The sequence below is a fragment of the Rhincodon typus genome, chromosome 29, assembly GCF_021869965.1.
Source record: "Rhincodon typus isolate 14 chromosome 29, sRhiTyp1.1, whole genome shotgun sequence".
NCBI classification, from domain to species: domain Eukaryota; kingdom Metazoa; phylum Chordata; class Chondrichthyes; order Orectolobiformes; family Rhincodontidae; genus Rhincodon; species Rhincodon typus.
In genome coordinates this window covers 15,678,119-15,695,656 of record NC_063360.1, presented here as the reverse complement: position 1 = coordinate 15,695,656, position 17,538 = coordinate 15,678,119, and the positions used below count along the sequence as shown (strand labels likewise).

The 17,538-nt window shown below is 41.0% G+C and overlaps 1 protein-coding gene across 1 annotated transcript; it reads right to left on the bottom strand.

Moving 5' to 3' along the window:
• Positions 1-723: 723 nt before the first annotated feature.
• On the bottom strand, positions 724-17,450 carry LOC125486440 (long-chain-fatty-acid--CoA ligase ACSBG2-like). The gene is made up of 7 exons (XM_048613908.1): positions 17,318-17,450; positions 12,694-12,962; positions 10,380-10,468; positions 4,608-4,728; positions 3,652-3,732; positions 864-1,013; positions 724-729 (listed from the first exon to the last, which is right to left on the bottom strand). Exons 1-7 carry the CDS (start codon positions 17,448-17,450, stop codon positions 724-726), a joined length of 849 nt encoding a protein of 282 aa, XP_048469865.1.
• Between the last annotated feature and the right edge of the window lie 88 nt (positions 17,451-17,538).

Here is a 17,538-nt window from a genome sequence, read left to right as displayed (position 1 = left end):
TGATGCTGCCTGGCCTGCTGTGTTCCTCCAGCTCCACACTTATCTCAGACTCCAGCATCGGCAGTTCTTACTATCTCTTACAACTGATCCGTTCAGAGAATGGTGAATACGAAATATATAAAAATATAGCTATAAATACAGCACGTAATTACAAAATTCATATAACAACATTATGCATGTGATTGCAATTCAACATAAAATAAAACAGTTTTGAATGGTAAAGCTTTTTTTCTCATTCAGATCACTACGAACAACAGAATGAAGTGAAATACAGATAACTCAATCAAGTTGAAGAGAGGTTTGAATGACAGGCAGTCCTAGATTCAGCCTGATGTGGCTTTCAATGGTAAGCAGCCACTACGATTTCCCACTAACATCCAGCCTCATTTTCAATGAGGTGGTTTTGGGACAGTGAGTACTGCCTGGCCAAAAGCAATGGGACCATCACAAATGACAGCCTGGCAGCTATTTTATGAAACACAAAAACCTTTTAAAATCATGTCCAGAGCGCACCATCAAGCGGTGTCCTCTCTCTCTTTGCATCAGCAATTCTAACGTCTAACTGCTCATGCAGCGGGAGGATGTATTGAATGGAGCTTCTAAAGGCAGTCAGTTAACCAGGCACTTCCTCAAAAAAAAAATTCCTCTGGGTAAATTCCTGACTGTCACATCCTCACAATGGTGGATCGGGATCCACCAACAAATCTTTAGCCCATGATCTATTTAGGGCTGAATTGAGAACCAAAAATGTTTTTACTTTAAAATGGAAAAAAGGACTTTCTTTTAAAAAAAAAAGCCATAAAAAGCTGTGACATTAAATTAAGCACGACCAAGCTGCAACATATTAACAGGACAACTCTTACATTATCGTGGCTCAGCATGACTCCCTTTGGCGGTCCAGTGGTCCCCGAAGTGTAAACGAGTGTGCAACACTGATTCGGTTTCTGGGAAGCAATGATCTCATCAAGTTGAGAATCTGGTACATCTTTCCCAAGCTGCATGAACTCCATCCACTATTTCAGATACAAGAAAGTACATTATCAGAGAAAATCACCCAAAGCTGAATACAATTCCACTTCTTGAAATACTCTACCCTGGGGGGTGGGGTGGACAAAAGCCACTCTAGTAAAATTGACAGGCACAATAAACCCAAGTTGACTCCCTGTTACTGTACCATACCTGTCCAGGCATTTTATTTTCCTTTACAGAATGCCTTGTAATATTTTATCTATAGCAGGTCATAGGTTCAGTCTTATGCTCATTTGTAAAGACTGGGATTCCATGATTTACTTTCCAAACCTTAGGCACCAGTCTACTTTCCACAGATTCCTTAAAATATAGTGACAAGAATACAGCTGTTTCTTTAGCATTCCTGTATGAAACCTGTTTGAGCCTTGTCATCTATCAGTCTCCTTAGACCATTAGTAACTACCCACTTTCTGAAACTTCTAATTCAATTCTCATTTCTTCCATTCCCCCATCCGCACCCCAACTCCCTAGAAAGAAATTCAATTTTCTCACAGCTTGTAATCCCTCTGTAAACACTGAAAATAAATAATCTGGTATCAATGCCACAATGCTTGATATCATGTTACCTTTGGAAATTTCCAACAGCTTTTCTACATGTATTCATAACAAATAAGTTTAGGAATTCTTTATATTTTTCAAAAAGAACATGTTAGAAGGGTCCCAACCTGAAATGTCAACTTTCTTGCTTCTCTGATGCCGCCTGGCCTGCTGGGTTCCTCCAGCTCCACACTGTTATCGCTTTCCTAACCTCACTTTTTACTTAGTTTTCCCAAACAGTTTCTTTTCTGATATCTTCATTACTTTGGATTTTCCATTTGTCTTGGTTGGCAATGATATCCAATAATTTATAATGTAGAAACAAATAAATGCGGTTTACATCCTTTCCCTCAACTTTTCTTCCATTCTATTGCTGCCCTTTTTCCTACTCACCCTTCGTAAAAGCCAGCTATCTGTACTTTGTTTACAAGTATCTTAAACTTGACCTACATGTTGTGCTTCAAACCCCACTCCTCTATTATCGGAGTCCTAATCCTTCAAACTCCACTGTTCCAAGGTTAAAATACTTATATTGTACATAGTCATTTGGCAGTAAAATCTGGAGTACTGCTGAACAAAAGAAACATTTTGTCGAAGATCTTTGTCTTGCACTCATCAGGTCAATTTATAAAATGGTGTGAAGAATTAAACTGACAACAATTAAGAATTGTCAGTCAGGCTCACAGTGTAGTGCACTTTAACGTACTGGAAGGTACATATATTAAGATATGGAGCCTGCACTTTGCAGACAGAAAGATATTTGCATACACTGCACCTACTTCAACTCATCAAAATAGGGTGACAGCAATTTGCTGATAATTCCATAGAGTAACAGCCTGATCGGAGTCAACCTGCCTGGTTTCAAAATTAAACAAAGCTCAGCAGTCAAGTATCAATCATTATTGATTCGTTTTCCAAGACAACAACTCCACCAGAGTTCACTTGCTAACTCATCAGCATTTTTCTCTCATGCAGTATAAAGATTTCCCTTTCAACTGGCATTCATCCGAATTGTCCTGACGAGTGCTTTGTCAAAGCGCTTTTTTGTTTTATCCCTAGCAATACTTAGCTTATTGCTCTCTTCATCATCATAGACAAAACCTTAAAATGTCACTGTAATGTAGTCCCTAATGCCAACCTGATATCAGAGTCTCACCTGATGTCACGTCGAAGATCTCTCTCATTTATTACAGGCAACAATTCAATAGTGTCCACAATCAGATCTCAACTATATTGGCATCTCACTTTACTACAACCCGCAGCTACGCCAGTAACGTTATGCAAATGTAGAGTACAACTCCTAACTGTAAAAAGTTTGCATGTTTTATAATCTTACTGTACAACAATTCATACAGAATAGAAATGCCAGATGACAAATAAAAACTATCAAGATAGGGGAGTAACATCTAAGTCAGCAATCATAGTGCTCTGTTCAGCTAAAAACTGAAAATGTGTTCCACACACATCACATGAGCTCCCCAAAGAGCAGATTCGATTTCATGGAAACGCTCTGACAGCAGAACTGCTGTGCTATGGCAGCAACATTATTCAGTATTGGATAGTAACACCAGACCAGGACAGCAGAACATCTCCGTGGAACAACCTGAAGTGCTCACTGTAAACATCAGAAAAGAAACAAAAACGGCTGCACAGGAGATGTCTTTTAACACGATCAGGCAGTTATCAATTCCAACTCTTCAACTGAAGCCATCTGATCAAATCTTGTTTGCTTCTACATTCTTCCTTTATAAATATCCAATCAATTTTGTTTTATATAATGTTACAGACTGCCTCCGTTTGAGTCACATTGCTTCAAACCTTTCCTCGTTCACTGACCATCCTCTCTCTGGTAGGTGAAATATGCAGAGAATGCAAAGTATGATTGTCAGTTCCTTGTAGGGGAATATTATGCTGTCTAGCAGCTAGTTATAAATGCCAGAGATCTCAAGGCCAACATTGTTGAAAACATTTTTGTTGCAGTAGGCCTGTTATATAATAAGTGGTTTTAATCATTTGGAATTTTACACTGGATTTGATTAAATAAGTAGCAAAGAGTTTCGTGGGCTCAATCTTGGATATACCTACAGTGTAAAGATTTGGCCTCTTCTCCTTCAGTTCATCCTTGTACTGTACAATTGCTTTTAGGTGGGGAAGCTGATCCTGAATCTGAAAAAGAAGAGTTACACATTACCTGTACGCAAAAAGACCCAAAAAGTACAAACGCATACACAGATTACGCGTGATCACGTTCCACCAAGCTGCAAAAGGTCTAGAAATAGCTATGTTTGATGTTAGAATAAAAAAGCTCAATACATTCACAGACATGATTATCTCAATAAGTGATAAAATAATACCAGAAGATTTCAATAGGAGAGACTATGCTCTCAACAGTCAGCTAAGTTGTAAGAAAGAAGTTTGAAATAATTATGGAAAGAATGAAAGAAGATTAGAAATAAAATTCTACACATAGTAGGTGCCAGGGATGTCACGTACTATTTTAACAGTGGTTCATTTCACTTTCAAAGGAAAAGTTAGATTATTGAAAAGAGAAGAATGAAAGGGTTTGATGTTGAGGAAGAGGAGAGTTGGATGTGTGGGGGAAAACTAATGGCTTGGAATTGACAGGCCAAATGCCCTGTTGGTGTGTTACAGCTCTCTATAGCTGGAAGGAAACTACCCGAGTATAAAGTAGTAAGAACAGAAAATAAAGGCATCAGGTAAATATAACAAACATAAACATGAAGAGAGCGTAAACACAAATAGAGAGGATGTCCAAGAATGGTTGATCCCAAATCTCAGAATGTAAAATTTAAGTTGCATTCTCAAATAATACAGTGCATGATCAGAGTAAATGTATGAAATATATCACTAGCATTGATTAAACAGAAGAAATTATAAACATACTTGGTTTAAAAAAAGATACATAAGCACAAATGTTATAGACATTAGACAGGAAATAATTACTAATTCATGCAAGACTAAGGTTTTTGCTTTTATAATAAAACTTGATTCACTGAACTATTTGACAAATAGTCCACAACCTGCAAGATCTTCTGTAGTTGTTTGTTGTTCTCTACGACCAAAACATTAGCTTCACTGTCACTTGCTACATATTGACAGGCTTCAGGAGAGTTTGTAGCGTAGATTCCGACGGCCAATCCACTATACGAGAAAAGGAAAAAAAAAATCTTTAGGAATGCAAGGCTCAGAAAATCAGCAGCTGTTCCGGTAACTACTCCCCCACTCCCAAAAAGGTTTGGCAAATTACAATAACTTGTACTGAATGATTGCGGGAGGAATGGGGACCTGCTACTCGGAGGCCATTTAAATAAATCAAGGGTAGAGGGGAGATAAATCAGCACCAGGATTTTTTCAGTTAAACTCTCATGTTATGCTTACCCCCAAACTTGGAAAGATTTTTCAAAGCTTTGAAGGTCACCTTACATAACCACAAATTACATTCAAATGTATTTGCCATTAACGGCCTAGTCACCAAGTTTTCTAATTACTTCTTGTGTTTCTTCGTTAAAGTTAACTGGATCCCCAATTTATCATCATATGCAAATTTTGAGTTATTTACTTCCACTCAAGGTCATTATTGTACGTTATGAATAACAATGATCCCAATACAGCCTTATTTTAATAACACCGCCTCATATCTTCCTCCATATTACCTTGTACCTCTACACTGTGTTCCATTTCTCAGTCAATTTGCTCCCTATTCAAATAGATGTTGGTGTGTTCACCGAGCTGAGAGGTTTGATAGCAGATGTTTCATTCCCTTACGAGGTGACATCCTCAGTGCTGTGGAGCCTCCTGTGAAGCACTGTTGTCTTGTGCCAGTTTGAATTTATATGGTCTGGTTTTTGCTGGTTCCGGTTATGCATTGTAATGGTCGGGATAATCAGGTCTAATTCAATGCGTTTGTTGATGGAGTCCGCGGATGAATGCCAAGCCTCCAAGAATTCCCTAGATGTCCTCTGTTTGGCTTGTCAAATGATAGTAGTGTTGCCCCAGTTGAAAGTGTGGTTTTTCTTGTCTGTGTGTATTGAAACCATGAGCATCTGGTCGTGTCGTTTAGTTGCTAGCTGGTAATTGTGGATGAGGGTTGCTAGCTGTTTGTCCCACGTAGTGTTTTGTGCAGGAGGCTCCATAGCACTGAGGTTGTCACCTAGTAAGGGGACGAAACGTCTGCTATCAAACCTCCCAGCTCAGTGAGCACACCAACATTTACAACCAGCACCCGAGCTACAAATCTTTACTCAAAACCTGATTGCTATTCAAACACTTGTTCAATGATTCCAAATGCCCTGTGTTTTGAGCCTACCGTGAAATACAAGATACCATGGTATTTTCACACAGGCTTTTGAAAATCTAGATTATCAGCATTGCCCTGTTCTATTTTTTTCCCATGCTGATTTTTTTTAATATCTCCTCTCGAAAGAATCACTTCTTTCCATATACGCTGCAGCATCTTTCTTACTACTATTAAGTTGACTGATTTTTAGACCCCAGGTTTTATACTGTGCTGTTTTACCAGTCTTCTGGCATCTCTGGACATCTCTACAAATACTTTAGCTGTCTCCCTCCTAACTTCTTCAAATATGCATTTATGTGCGTACCATTTGGACCTGGTTTTGTATCCCCTTTTAGCTTTGATGCAAATCAATCTACAACCTTTCTTTCTATCCCTACACCACTGATATTCCTTTCAAGCTCATCCTTTGAGGAAATGCCTATTTCATTTCCTTTATTAGTAATAACAGAAGACAAGATGGTTCTTTGGTACTTCAGCCATCTCTCTACTGTAACCTGTGCGTTTACTTTGCTCAGTCTTTATTTTGTGGCCCTATCCTTAGTATCTTTCTTTTTGTTAAACTGGTGTCCAGAGGATTCTTCATTAATTCTTTTCCTATTCCATGATGGTTTGGTTTTGTAACTTATTGGTCTACCTTTTATTTTCAAACTTCTCCCATGAGCTTTTTGTACGGTTTAAAAATCAGGCCCGTTTTCTTTGGTTTTAATTTTTCCTTTAGTTCTTCAACCCTCCACAGCACCTGATGATTACTTTTCTTATTTTATAATGGAATAAATTACTCAGAAATTCTACACATTACTATTTAATGCATTCCTACTACACACACACAATCTACTTTTGCTCACAACCACATGATTTCCTTTTGCAATTTCTTACTTTTGTCCAAGTTACTTTCAAAGTTAATCCTGAACATTATAAAGGTCAGAATTGTAATGGACTTTTAGTTAATGAATGAATATATTGTCTATGGTGAACAGTAATCCTGTGGGATTATTAGGCATTTGCTTTTAAGTGTTCACCTTGACATTTAACCTGCTATTCCTGTGGAGACTTGGGACAGCTGTAAACAGGACATGCTTGGAAATACAAGTTCTGCAACTATTGTTATTTATACATCAATTGTCATAGTCATCAGTGAAATCTCACATCTCTAGGTATGTTGCAGAGAGACAGAACAAATGAGAAAAACAGCATGAATGCAAGAAAATTAAAGGACAGAGAAAAAGAGAGAGAGACGCACAAGTACACAGATAGTGGGGGTGATAGGGTGAAAAAAGAAGGAAGAGGGCGTGGAGGGAGTGGATTAGAGAGAAAAAGGGGATACAGAAAGTGGGGGATAAGAAAGAGAGAAAGGCAGGAGTGAGAGAAAGGGGTCGAAAGAGAAAAAGTATGGCAGGTAGATACAGAAAAGAGGAGGTGGTAAAGAAAGAGAAGGGGGAAGAGAAAGATAAAAAGGAGGGGAGCGGGAAAGAGAGCGCGAGTAAGAGAGAAAAGGGTAGAGGAAGAGCATGAGAAGAAGTTGAGGGAGAAACAAGAGGGGCAAAAAAAGGAAGACAGGGAGAGAACAAAGGAGAAAAGCAAAATAAGGAAAGGAGAGGGTGAGTGAGAGAAGAGGATGTTTGCTTATCAGACTTTTGGCAAACGGTGCAATGTAGTGCCTTCCAGAATGTGATAAAAGCAGCTGGAACGAAAGGACTTCAGACGTTTTTATATTCATGTACTTAGTGGAAAGAACTATTGTGCTGTATGATCCCTAACAGCTGTGTGGAGAAGCAGTACCAACTTTCTCTTACCAATAAGCATTCTTAATTAATGTTTATACATGCATGATGCACATCCGTAGACTATGACTCACAAGAAAGAAACTCAAAGGGTATTGGACTCATAGTCAATGTCCTACACAACGTTCTGCTGTTTACTTTTGTTTAAACACAAAGATCTCACTACCGTCAGGCTACATTGAATTTATTTTCCATGTAGCCATTGTTTAACTTTTAAAATTTGGCTCAGAAAAGTGAAATATTTTTGGTCCTTTCTTCACCACAATTAACAGTTTATGAGTTTATAATACAAGAAGACAAACTATAACTGACTGAATCTTGCTTTTGTTTTTGGCTAAGGGTGAATTTTTGGAGGAACCGTTGCTGCGAGGCTCTACTCAAGAGAGCTGTGCAGGTTAGATCACAGAGAATTTAAAAGAACAGACAGATTTTTAAAGGAGCTGAGGGCAATAAGAAGCTGGCACAAAACAGGAGTTGACACTGGGGGCAGATCAGCATGATTTTATAGAATGGCAGAGCAGGCTTCATAGTCCTGCTCCTATTCGCCAAAAGACCAGTATCCCCGGTGCCCACCCCATCTTTAAAAAGGTCTATGTGTGCCAGTATTCTGAAGCTGCACTGCTTGGGCTGAACGTGTCACAGGAGGGGAAGACGGTGAAGCAATTCTTTGACAGGGACCAGGAGCTCCTGGTCAAGGGGTTGATACAAGAGCAGTTCACTTCCCAAAAGGCTGGCAATGGAGGCCAGACCACCAGACCTAGGCAGCCCAGTCCAAGATCACTATCCAGGTCAGTGCCATCTCAACAGTGAGGAGGAATAGCCAGCAGTATCATAAGAATGTCTGTGACCTTCTCTGTTCCGCCAGGGGTAAGTGCCACACACCATCTCTGCCAATGCACCAAACCTCCTACCAAGACTCACCCTCTGCCATTCTCACCAGTGTCTCTGACAGACAGGTACATGGGAGGCCCTCATCACCCAAAGGCTGCAGCCAGTCATGTGACCATCTGGCTGCCTGCGTGAGCTGAGGAGGCGCACATACTCCATCGCCCCAGCCATTGGTCCTCAGGTCCTAAAGGCATGATGACTGGGCTGTGAGGAATGTCGGATGCCTAGCTTATGCTGCAAGATTGGAAGCGGAATATTAATGAGGTGAACTGGGCCATTAATAAGGTATTTAACAAGGAATAATGCCCCTTAATTTGCAATTTGCCACGCCACTCAATGCAAGGTAATGTCCATACCTTTGAGCTAGGAGGACCAAATTCAAGTCCCACCTGCTCAAGAGGTATGTGACAACATCTCTGAACAGGGTGATTAGAAACTCTGTCAAAGATCCAGTGAGATGCTCCTGACATCGAGATGGGTCTTACCAGACTTCTTGTCTGACCCTGCCATCACAGCCCCCTTTTAAAGATATGGCCAAAGTAGATGAAAATAGGGATCAACAATATTAATTTAGAAACCGGAAGAAAGTTGGGATTTTATTCTGGATTGTTGATTAGACGATGAAAGTATCAGTTTAAAACCATCTTGGAATGAGATATAGTAACTTTATGTAGTACATTCGAAATTGAAAGATTATGGGCATCACATTTTAGGATGGATGTGAAGGCATTGGAGAGGGTGCAGAAGACAGATTTATGGGAATGGTTCCAGGGAAGAGGAATTCAGTTCTGGAGGTGGATTGAGAAGGTAGAACTGCTTTCCTTGAAGAGAATCAGAATCCATACAGTGAAGCAGGCCATTCAGCCCATTGAGTCCACACTGTCCCTCTGAACTGCATTCCTCCCAGACCCACCCCTCTACTCTATCCCTGTAACCTTTGCATTTCCCATGGCCAACCCACCTAGCCTGCACATCCCTGGACACTACGGACAATTTAGCTTGGCCAATCTAACCTGCACACCTTTAGACTGTGGGAGGAAAGCAGAGCACCTGGAGGAAACCCACGCAGACATGGGGACAATGTCCAAACTCCACATAAACAGTCAGTCACCCGAGGGTGGAATCGAACTGGGCCCCAGGCACTGAGAGACAGCAGTACTAACTACCGTGCCACCTGGAGGCCAAAAGGAGATTGATAAGGATATTCAAAACGATAAAAAGGATCCTGAATGGAGTCGACAGGAAGAAACTGTTCCCTCTTGTTAAAGGATCGAGAACAGAGGGCACAGATTTAAAGTAAGAGACAAAAGAAGCCTGAAGAAAAGCCTTCTCACACAGCAAGTAGTTAAGGTCTGGAATGCACGTCCCAAGGCTGTAGTAGAAGCATAGAAGGGAATTACATTGTTATTTGAAAGCGGTTGATCTTCAAGGGAGAACCTGGAGGATGATGTTAAGTAAAAATGATCAGAGAGAGCCAGCACAGAGATGTTAGTCTGAATGCCCTCCACTACATGAAATCTGTGATTCCCATGGTCACTTTATATAGCTGGACAGCCTAACATTCACTGATAGTTAGCGTGTGTTAATTTCAAAGAAAGATCAAAATTGGTTCGAAAAGGTTTGCCTACACTTAGAATTAACATTCATACATGAAAATGGATATTTGGACAGGTACCGGAGCGGTGCCACATTGAAATGCCTTAGTGGGTTCTAGTGCAAAAGAAAGGCAAATTGGAAGAGAGCTACATTTTCTGCAGCAACTAAATGATCCTCCTACAATACCACAGTTTCTGCCATCACAGTCTAATCAATGAACAGAGCCATACCCTGCCAGGATTGCTCCGATATTCGCAATGAACCACTCTGGAGAATTGAAACCCAGAATTCCAACACCATGGAAACGTTGGAGTCCAAGCTGCAAATAAATGCAGATGTTAAACAAAATAGAGTCTTCACAAAGGTACTTCATGCACTAATGAACATATTGCAACCCACAAAGCACACAAAAAATAAAGTTGTTTTCACGATGAGCAAATATTACTTCAATTTTAAAAGTAGTTGATTACTCACCACAATTTAATCACTGTAACAGGTTTGGGTCTCTATAACACTCCAAGCAATGGTACTGGTTTGCTGAGCCGGGCAGAGATAAGCTGTTGATCTGGATTGGAGTGTCGAGTGGATGCAGGTAGAAACTTTAATGTAAAACTAGATTAAAAGTGGGAAGGTTCACTGGCGGTGGTCATACATGAAGTGATACTTTGGGTGATATGAGGAGGGGCAAATGAAATGTTCAGTTGTGTGTAAGAACACTGCGGTGTACAAAAAGACAGAATTGGAGAGGGGAGGACTCTCATGGTGCAGTCATGGTGCCCCTATTTCTGAGCAATGAAGGTCTGGATTTAAGTCCCACTTACTCCAAAAGCTACATGATCGCATACACAAAAAGGTTGTTTAAAAATACCTAAAAAGTGGAAAGGTCCTGTACATTATTTAATAACAGGAATGTGTAGAAAACCACTTACAACCTCTGCAACTTGCATTAGGCAACTCATGTGGAGTTAAAGGGCTGAAAATGGTAATGTACACGTTATTCAGGAAATCCACTAAAAGCAAACTGGGATCAGCATCACAGGTATAAATGGGAGCAAGGATAACAAAAATCAGAAAGGCAGAAACTTGGAAGTGTTCTGCAAGGATGGTTGCAACAATTCTAAATTAGCCAGGATCTTCTGGGTAGCACAGTGGCTCAGTGGTTAGCACTCCTGCTTCACAGTGCCAGGGACGTGGGTTCGATTCCACCCTCGGGCGGCTCTGTCTGTGTGGAGTTGGCACGTTCTCCCCGTGTCTGCGTGGGTTTCCTCCCACGGTCCAAGAATGTGCAGGTTAGGTAGACTGGCCGTGCTAAATTGCCTGTGGTGTCCAGGGATGTGCAGGCTAGGTGGTTTAGCCATGTGAAATGCAGGGTTACAGGGATAGAATAGAGGCGTACGTCTGGGAGGAATGCTGTTCAGAGGGACAGTGTGGACTCAATGGGCTGAATGGCCTGCTTCCACGTCTGTGTGGGTTTCCCCCCACCACCAAGTACTCTGGTTTCCTCCCACAATCCAAAGATGTGCAGGCTGGGTGGATTGGCCATGCTAAATTGCCTGTAGTGTTCAGGGATGCGTAGCTTAGGTGGGTTATGGGGGAATGGATCTGCGTGGGATGCTCCAAGGGTTGGTGTGGACTTGTAGGGCCGAAGGGCCTGTTTCCACATTGTAGGGATTCTACGAATCTTTGTTTAGTCAGCTCTAGGATGCATCGAAATGAGCATACTCCTCAATTTCAATATTGAACCTCCTAGCCCAGTTACAGAAATGGACTCCCAAATTGCATTTGAGTGGTACTGCAATCTGCAAGATCTGAAGTGTATACGCTATCCTGGATTTGCTCAATCAGCAATCCTAACAGAACACATTTTCAGCCCCACAGAAATAAAAAATAAGTAACAATGGCCTCTAAATTTCAGTAAAATGGTTTTGGAAATGAAATGTGGAGCTAGAGGAACACAGCAGGCCAGGCAACAGAGGAACAGGAAAATTGACGTTTTAGGTCAGGACCCTTCTTCAGAAAAGACCTAGCTTCACTTTTATTTTCCTGAAGAAGGGTCCCAACCCCAAATGTCAGCTTTCCTGCTCCTCTGACGCTGCCTGGCCTGCTGTGTTCCTCCAGTTCCACTCTGTTATCTCTGACTCCGGCATCAGCAGTTCATACTGTCTCTTTGGAAATGACGTCCCATTTTTGGAAGTGAGAACACCCTCACTCCGTGCATTAACCTGGTCTCTTCCACCCACCCAGCCCAAAACCCGTGTGGGATTTGGGGTGAGCCAGAGTTAAGTTGTGCTGTGCTGGGGCACTTGAAAGCCATCTGCAGCTACCATTAATTAAAACCATGCAACCTGAAGAGAAATGTACACTGCCACATCGCAATCTTTGCTTGTTTTGGTACGTCCATTTCACATTTGGATTCATGAGTCCAGTTAGAGTTTTAACAATTAATTTTCTATAGAATTAAAAAGCAATCCAAAGCTTAGAGACAGTATAATATACTCTGAACTGGCAGTGGTTGTACATGCAGAAGCCAGTAGTTCTATCTACCTTCAGAAAGCTTTTTCCAGCATCTCTACATTCATTGTAATACTGCTTGAACGTTAGCTTCTTCCAGTTTTCGCCATTCTTTGATGCGAGGGCCATGTAGTCCCCATACTTTCTAACAGACTCCACGAACGTCTGATGGACAGTCACTGGTGGCCGTTCTGAAGAATCAGGATCATCCAATCTCAGTTTGGCCTCACCATCTCTTCTGGTGGTATAAAAGCCTGGACCAGTTGAGACAAAACTCTGTGTAACTATCTGTAGTACATCTCCTAAAGGGGATCACAACAAAGGACATTTTAAGGATAGGACTTTGCTTCCACTGGCTATAAATCACCAAGTCCTGTCCGCACCAGATAAGAAATTACGCTGAAACATTCACACCAAGAAGCGCACTAGTCTTTGCAATGTTCAGGAAATAAATGTACGCTGATATGCAATTGTATTCCAAGATTTTTGTACACCCAGTTTCAACACCATTTCGAACCAAAATTTAAGCATGCACAAGCAGCAATAGTTTTGAAGATTAGCTTGTAACAGAAATACAATAGTGGCTTTGCATCCATTCCTGCGATTTCCTTATGCAGTCATATTAATCAGGAGCACATTTCAAGTTAAAACATGACTACAGTAATAAAGGAACACAGGTGACACATACAATTAACCCAAGATTAAGAATGATGGCAGATAGATAATAAAATCCAATAATGGAAAGTTCTGTTGTCTGGAGAAGAGGCAAATACTTTGGAATCAGTTGGACCCACTATTATTCAGGGGGTGAACTAGATGAGCTGGATGGAATTTGTGCAAATAAAGCTTGTGATGGCTGTGGTGAGCAATTGAGCAAAGGTAATACATCAAAAGAAAAGTTGACAAGGAAATATGATAAATCTCACACTCAGACCAATGTATCAAAATGATATTTCCCATTTCTACTACATTTATTTCATAATTTCTCTTGGTGCAAATTTCCAAGCAAAAGCCAGTTTAGGATTAGTTTGAACTTCCTGGCTATAAAGACTATCCAACTTCATTTCATACCAAACCATCACAGGGTACACATATCTAGGGAAGCACGATTCTAGCCTAGCTCAAACAGGTTAAATACCAGTGCTCTAATCAGGAAGATTTGAAATCTAACCCTTCCCAAAACACTGCTGCATCCATCCAGGAGGAAAGCTAGATCTGCACAATCAGGAGGGAAGGAGCGGGGTATTCTAGGATACGAATCAGAAGCAGCAGTACACCATTCTGCCCCTCGAGCTTGCTTCTCTCAGTCAATAAGATCGTGGCTTATCTGACTGCAAACGTGCATCCTGCCTGCCTCAATAACCTTCCAACCCCCTGCTTAACAAGATTTCTAACCGCTGCATGGTACTTTATGCCATGTGGGGAAGCTATTTTCCCTTGGGGTGGCCATTAGTGGAGGGCACACCACCCCTCTCCCCTGCTCCCACCTTGCCTGCCACCCACCCCTCCCCTGATGATGGCATAGATACCCCCTATCCCTCTCCTGAGGAAACTTACTGACCAACCCCTTCCACTGGGACTTGACTGACATCCTTGGCAAGGTCAACCAATTTACCGGCACTCCATTTCTTCGCTTTACACAGTGCTGCCGGTGGGGCTGAAGAACTGCCAGTCTGCTGCTTTGGCTAGCAGCTTTTGGAGGCTTTTAAAAGGGGCAGAAACCCTGGAAGCAAATGCCATTCAGGGAGGTCATTCTACCAAGGTTCCTCAGTTGCCCCTAGCTTTTCTGCTGCCAGACAGGGCCACAGTTACAAGCATTAAATTTAATCCATCTTCCCTTTCCCAAAATTTAAAGCAGGCAGGAGGTGGTGATTGAAACCAGCACCTGTCTAACAAAAAAAACCATAAACTTGCACACAAAACAAACCACTTGTACTGAAGGGCAATCAGGGTCGCAGAACAAATGCCCTCCCAGTGACATCCTACACCCAATTAGTGAATAAATGAATATGAATAATGAAAAAAAGCAAAAAAAAAATTGATAGAGATAAAGTCAATTATAATAATTCTTTTCTACTCTTCATGTGGCTTGAATAGAGCATAAATTGAATACTTATTTGTATACCAACTACTCCTTCCTGTCAAACCAATACAGGCCACTTCATAACCTATTAACTACTCTCCAAACTATCAGAGCATTAACTAAACATTTAATATTGACTCAAGCTGAAGACTTTCTCCAATATGGGCATCTAACAAAGAAGTGACATCTGTGCTTTCATCATCAGCTGCCTATGGTCTTGCCTTGTGCCTGAACAAAAAAAAATGCAGTAAAGCAGCTTGTGGTTATGCTCTTGGCTGCTACCAGCAAAAGGTGAGGAGTGAAAATGAGTCTGCAGTACAAACAGCTCTCTGGAATTCCACACATTCAGGGTGCGGGCCTGAGATCATTGTTACCCATATCCATTTCCTTAATTCTCCAGACTCAGCAACTGGAAAAAACCCCAGTACGGTCTTCACTGCTTGCCATTTAAACAGTCCCAGTTTTTTTTGTTGACTGCTGATAAACAGTCACATTACGAAGGATTTACATCTCTGATCTCAAAGGGCCCACTTTCCTCTACTTAAAAGCAAATTTTCCATGCTAATGAAAACAGGAGGCTGGTGTGCAATGAAGTGGAAAGTATCATTTTAATGCATTGATCTTCAGTTCTGACATTGAATTAGAGATCACCTTTGGGGCAAAGTAGAAGAACCAGATTCTGAAATGTGGTTCTTTCTTCCTGACCCAGAAATACTTGTTGCTGACACTAGGAGTTCAAAAGCCCAACACTTTCCAGTACAAACAGTCCTTGCCTCACTGAACACAATCATTTGTCACTATAGAAACAAATAACCTTAAAGCTGATGGCAGCAGAAAGACAGAAGTTGCATTTCTAAAGCGCACTTCTGTGCTTTCACATCCAAAGCATTTCATTTCCACTCAATTACTTTTGAAATGAAATATAGCGGCTCCACATTACTTAGGGAATATCATCCAACAACTTACATCCACCAAAGTTCCATGAAATAATAATTAAGCAACATGTCAGCTATCAACAACCTGCCCCAAGAATATCATGAGCAAAACTGGCTTTGCACAAAAGACATAATCCCATGAATGAATGTATTTAGATGAAAACAAAATGTTTACATTTCCCGGGAAACTCATTAACATAAACTTACATGGAAAACCTCTTCAAGTCAGCACAATCCATGTAATTGATTATAACCAAGCCCTAACTCAACATCCTCCAGTATTGTGAAAGGAAGCGTGGTTGCCAGGAAGTGAGTTAATCTTCAATTGATATATTCTCTTGTTCTCATTTAACAGTGGACTTCAATTGACTGCTTTGACCTGTCCTTGGTAAGCCCTGTGACTAACATAAGTTCAAGTCACACTGATGTCCTTCTCTGTTCAACAGGACTGTGTCTGAACTCACTTAAAGGGAATGCAGAACAATTTAGAGAATTGCAACAGCTACAGGAATAAAAACAACACAAATCAGGGTCAGAGATAGCAAGAACTGCAGATGCTGCAGTTAGAGATAACACTGTGGAGGAACAGAGCAGGCCAGGCAGCATCAGAGGAGCAGGAAAGTTGATGTTTCAGGCCGGGACCCTTCTTCGAAAGGAGAGTCAGGTTTCAACTCACTACTAGTCACAGCAGCTATGGGTGATTAACACTGCATTAATATTGCCACAGATCTTTCCGTCAAGAGATTCAGATTGGAACAGGAACAACCCCAAATGGGAGTTGGAAATAATCAGCTCACATTTGAGTAGGACATATATCATGATCTGTATTGGAAAAGCCATACTGCTCGGTTTTGTTGACATTAGTTGGCTTGCAGAAGAAATCCATGCTGTTCTTCAACTAAAACACGGTGGTCACACTTCAAAATCACCGTGTTGGCTATAAATCACTTTGACATGTCCTGTGGTCATAGAAAGTGCTATTTAAATATAAATTTTTATTTTCTTTCCCCAAAAGATTCAGGAAGATCTCCGACGTTCAGAAGGGAGCCCAGTGTAACCTCCCATCCAGAAGATAGCCAATAATGCAGTGGTGCCTCAGTAAAGGCACATCCTGGGTGCAGCCTACACCAGAATCCTCTGGCAGAAAGGCAGGACAGTTACCACCAGAGACAGAAATCACAGGTTCCACTGTCCCAGGCCGCAGCCTGAGAATAGCTGCCCCTACTCCCAATCCACACCTGGTCCTAGCTGTTGGGCCCTGATGTACCCTGTATCCTACACCCACTGACCAGTTAATCAAGCTGGACATCTTCCAACTCCCAGTTTTCTCTAGATGAAAAAAAAAAGGAGAAACAGACAAGCTCAGCAGTCTGTCAAGGAAGATCACATGGTGGCATGATTCAATGTACTGAAATAATTAACTGCCCTAAGGATACATTCTACTCTGGGATCTGTTGTTCTTGCTTTTAGTATTTTTTCCAAAACAAGCAATAAGTTACTCATAAAATTGAAGTTTTGTGGTTTAATATTATGATCTAGTAAACTCAGGATTGCAAATGACGTGACATTAAATGTACTTTAACAAGATACAAGGTGCCTTAGCAGTCACTGAACGTTCCTAATGCAGGAGCACACTTACTTTTATCAGAAACTTCTTCCTTTGACATTTTATCAAAGTCCGATTCATCAACCTCTATATCTCGTGGAGAACCATAATCCAGTGTGACTGCAGCATTAGAAGTCTGTGTGCTGTAAGTGATGACAGAAGTCATGAGTACATATTATGTTGAAATTTAACACATTCACATCCTTCCAAATTGTTGCAAAATAGAATCTACACAGTTTCAATTTATATTTTTG

Coding starts and splice junctions, on each gene's coding strand:
- LOC125486440 (XM_048613908.1), bottom strand. CDS start 17,450: ATGACTTCTGTCATCACTTACAGCACACAGACTTCTAATGCTGCAGTC. Junction 10,469..12,693: donor CTGGAAAAAGCTTTCTGAAG/GTAGATAGAACT, acceptor ATTTATTTGCAG/CTTGGACTCCAACGTTTCCA. Junction 1,014..3,651: donor AGAGGCCAAATCTTTACACT/GTAGGTATATCC, acceptor TATCTGAAATAG/TGGATGGAGTTCATGCAGCT.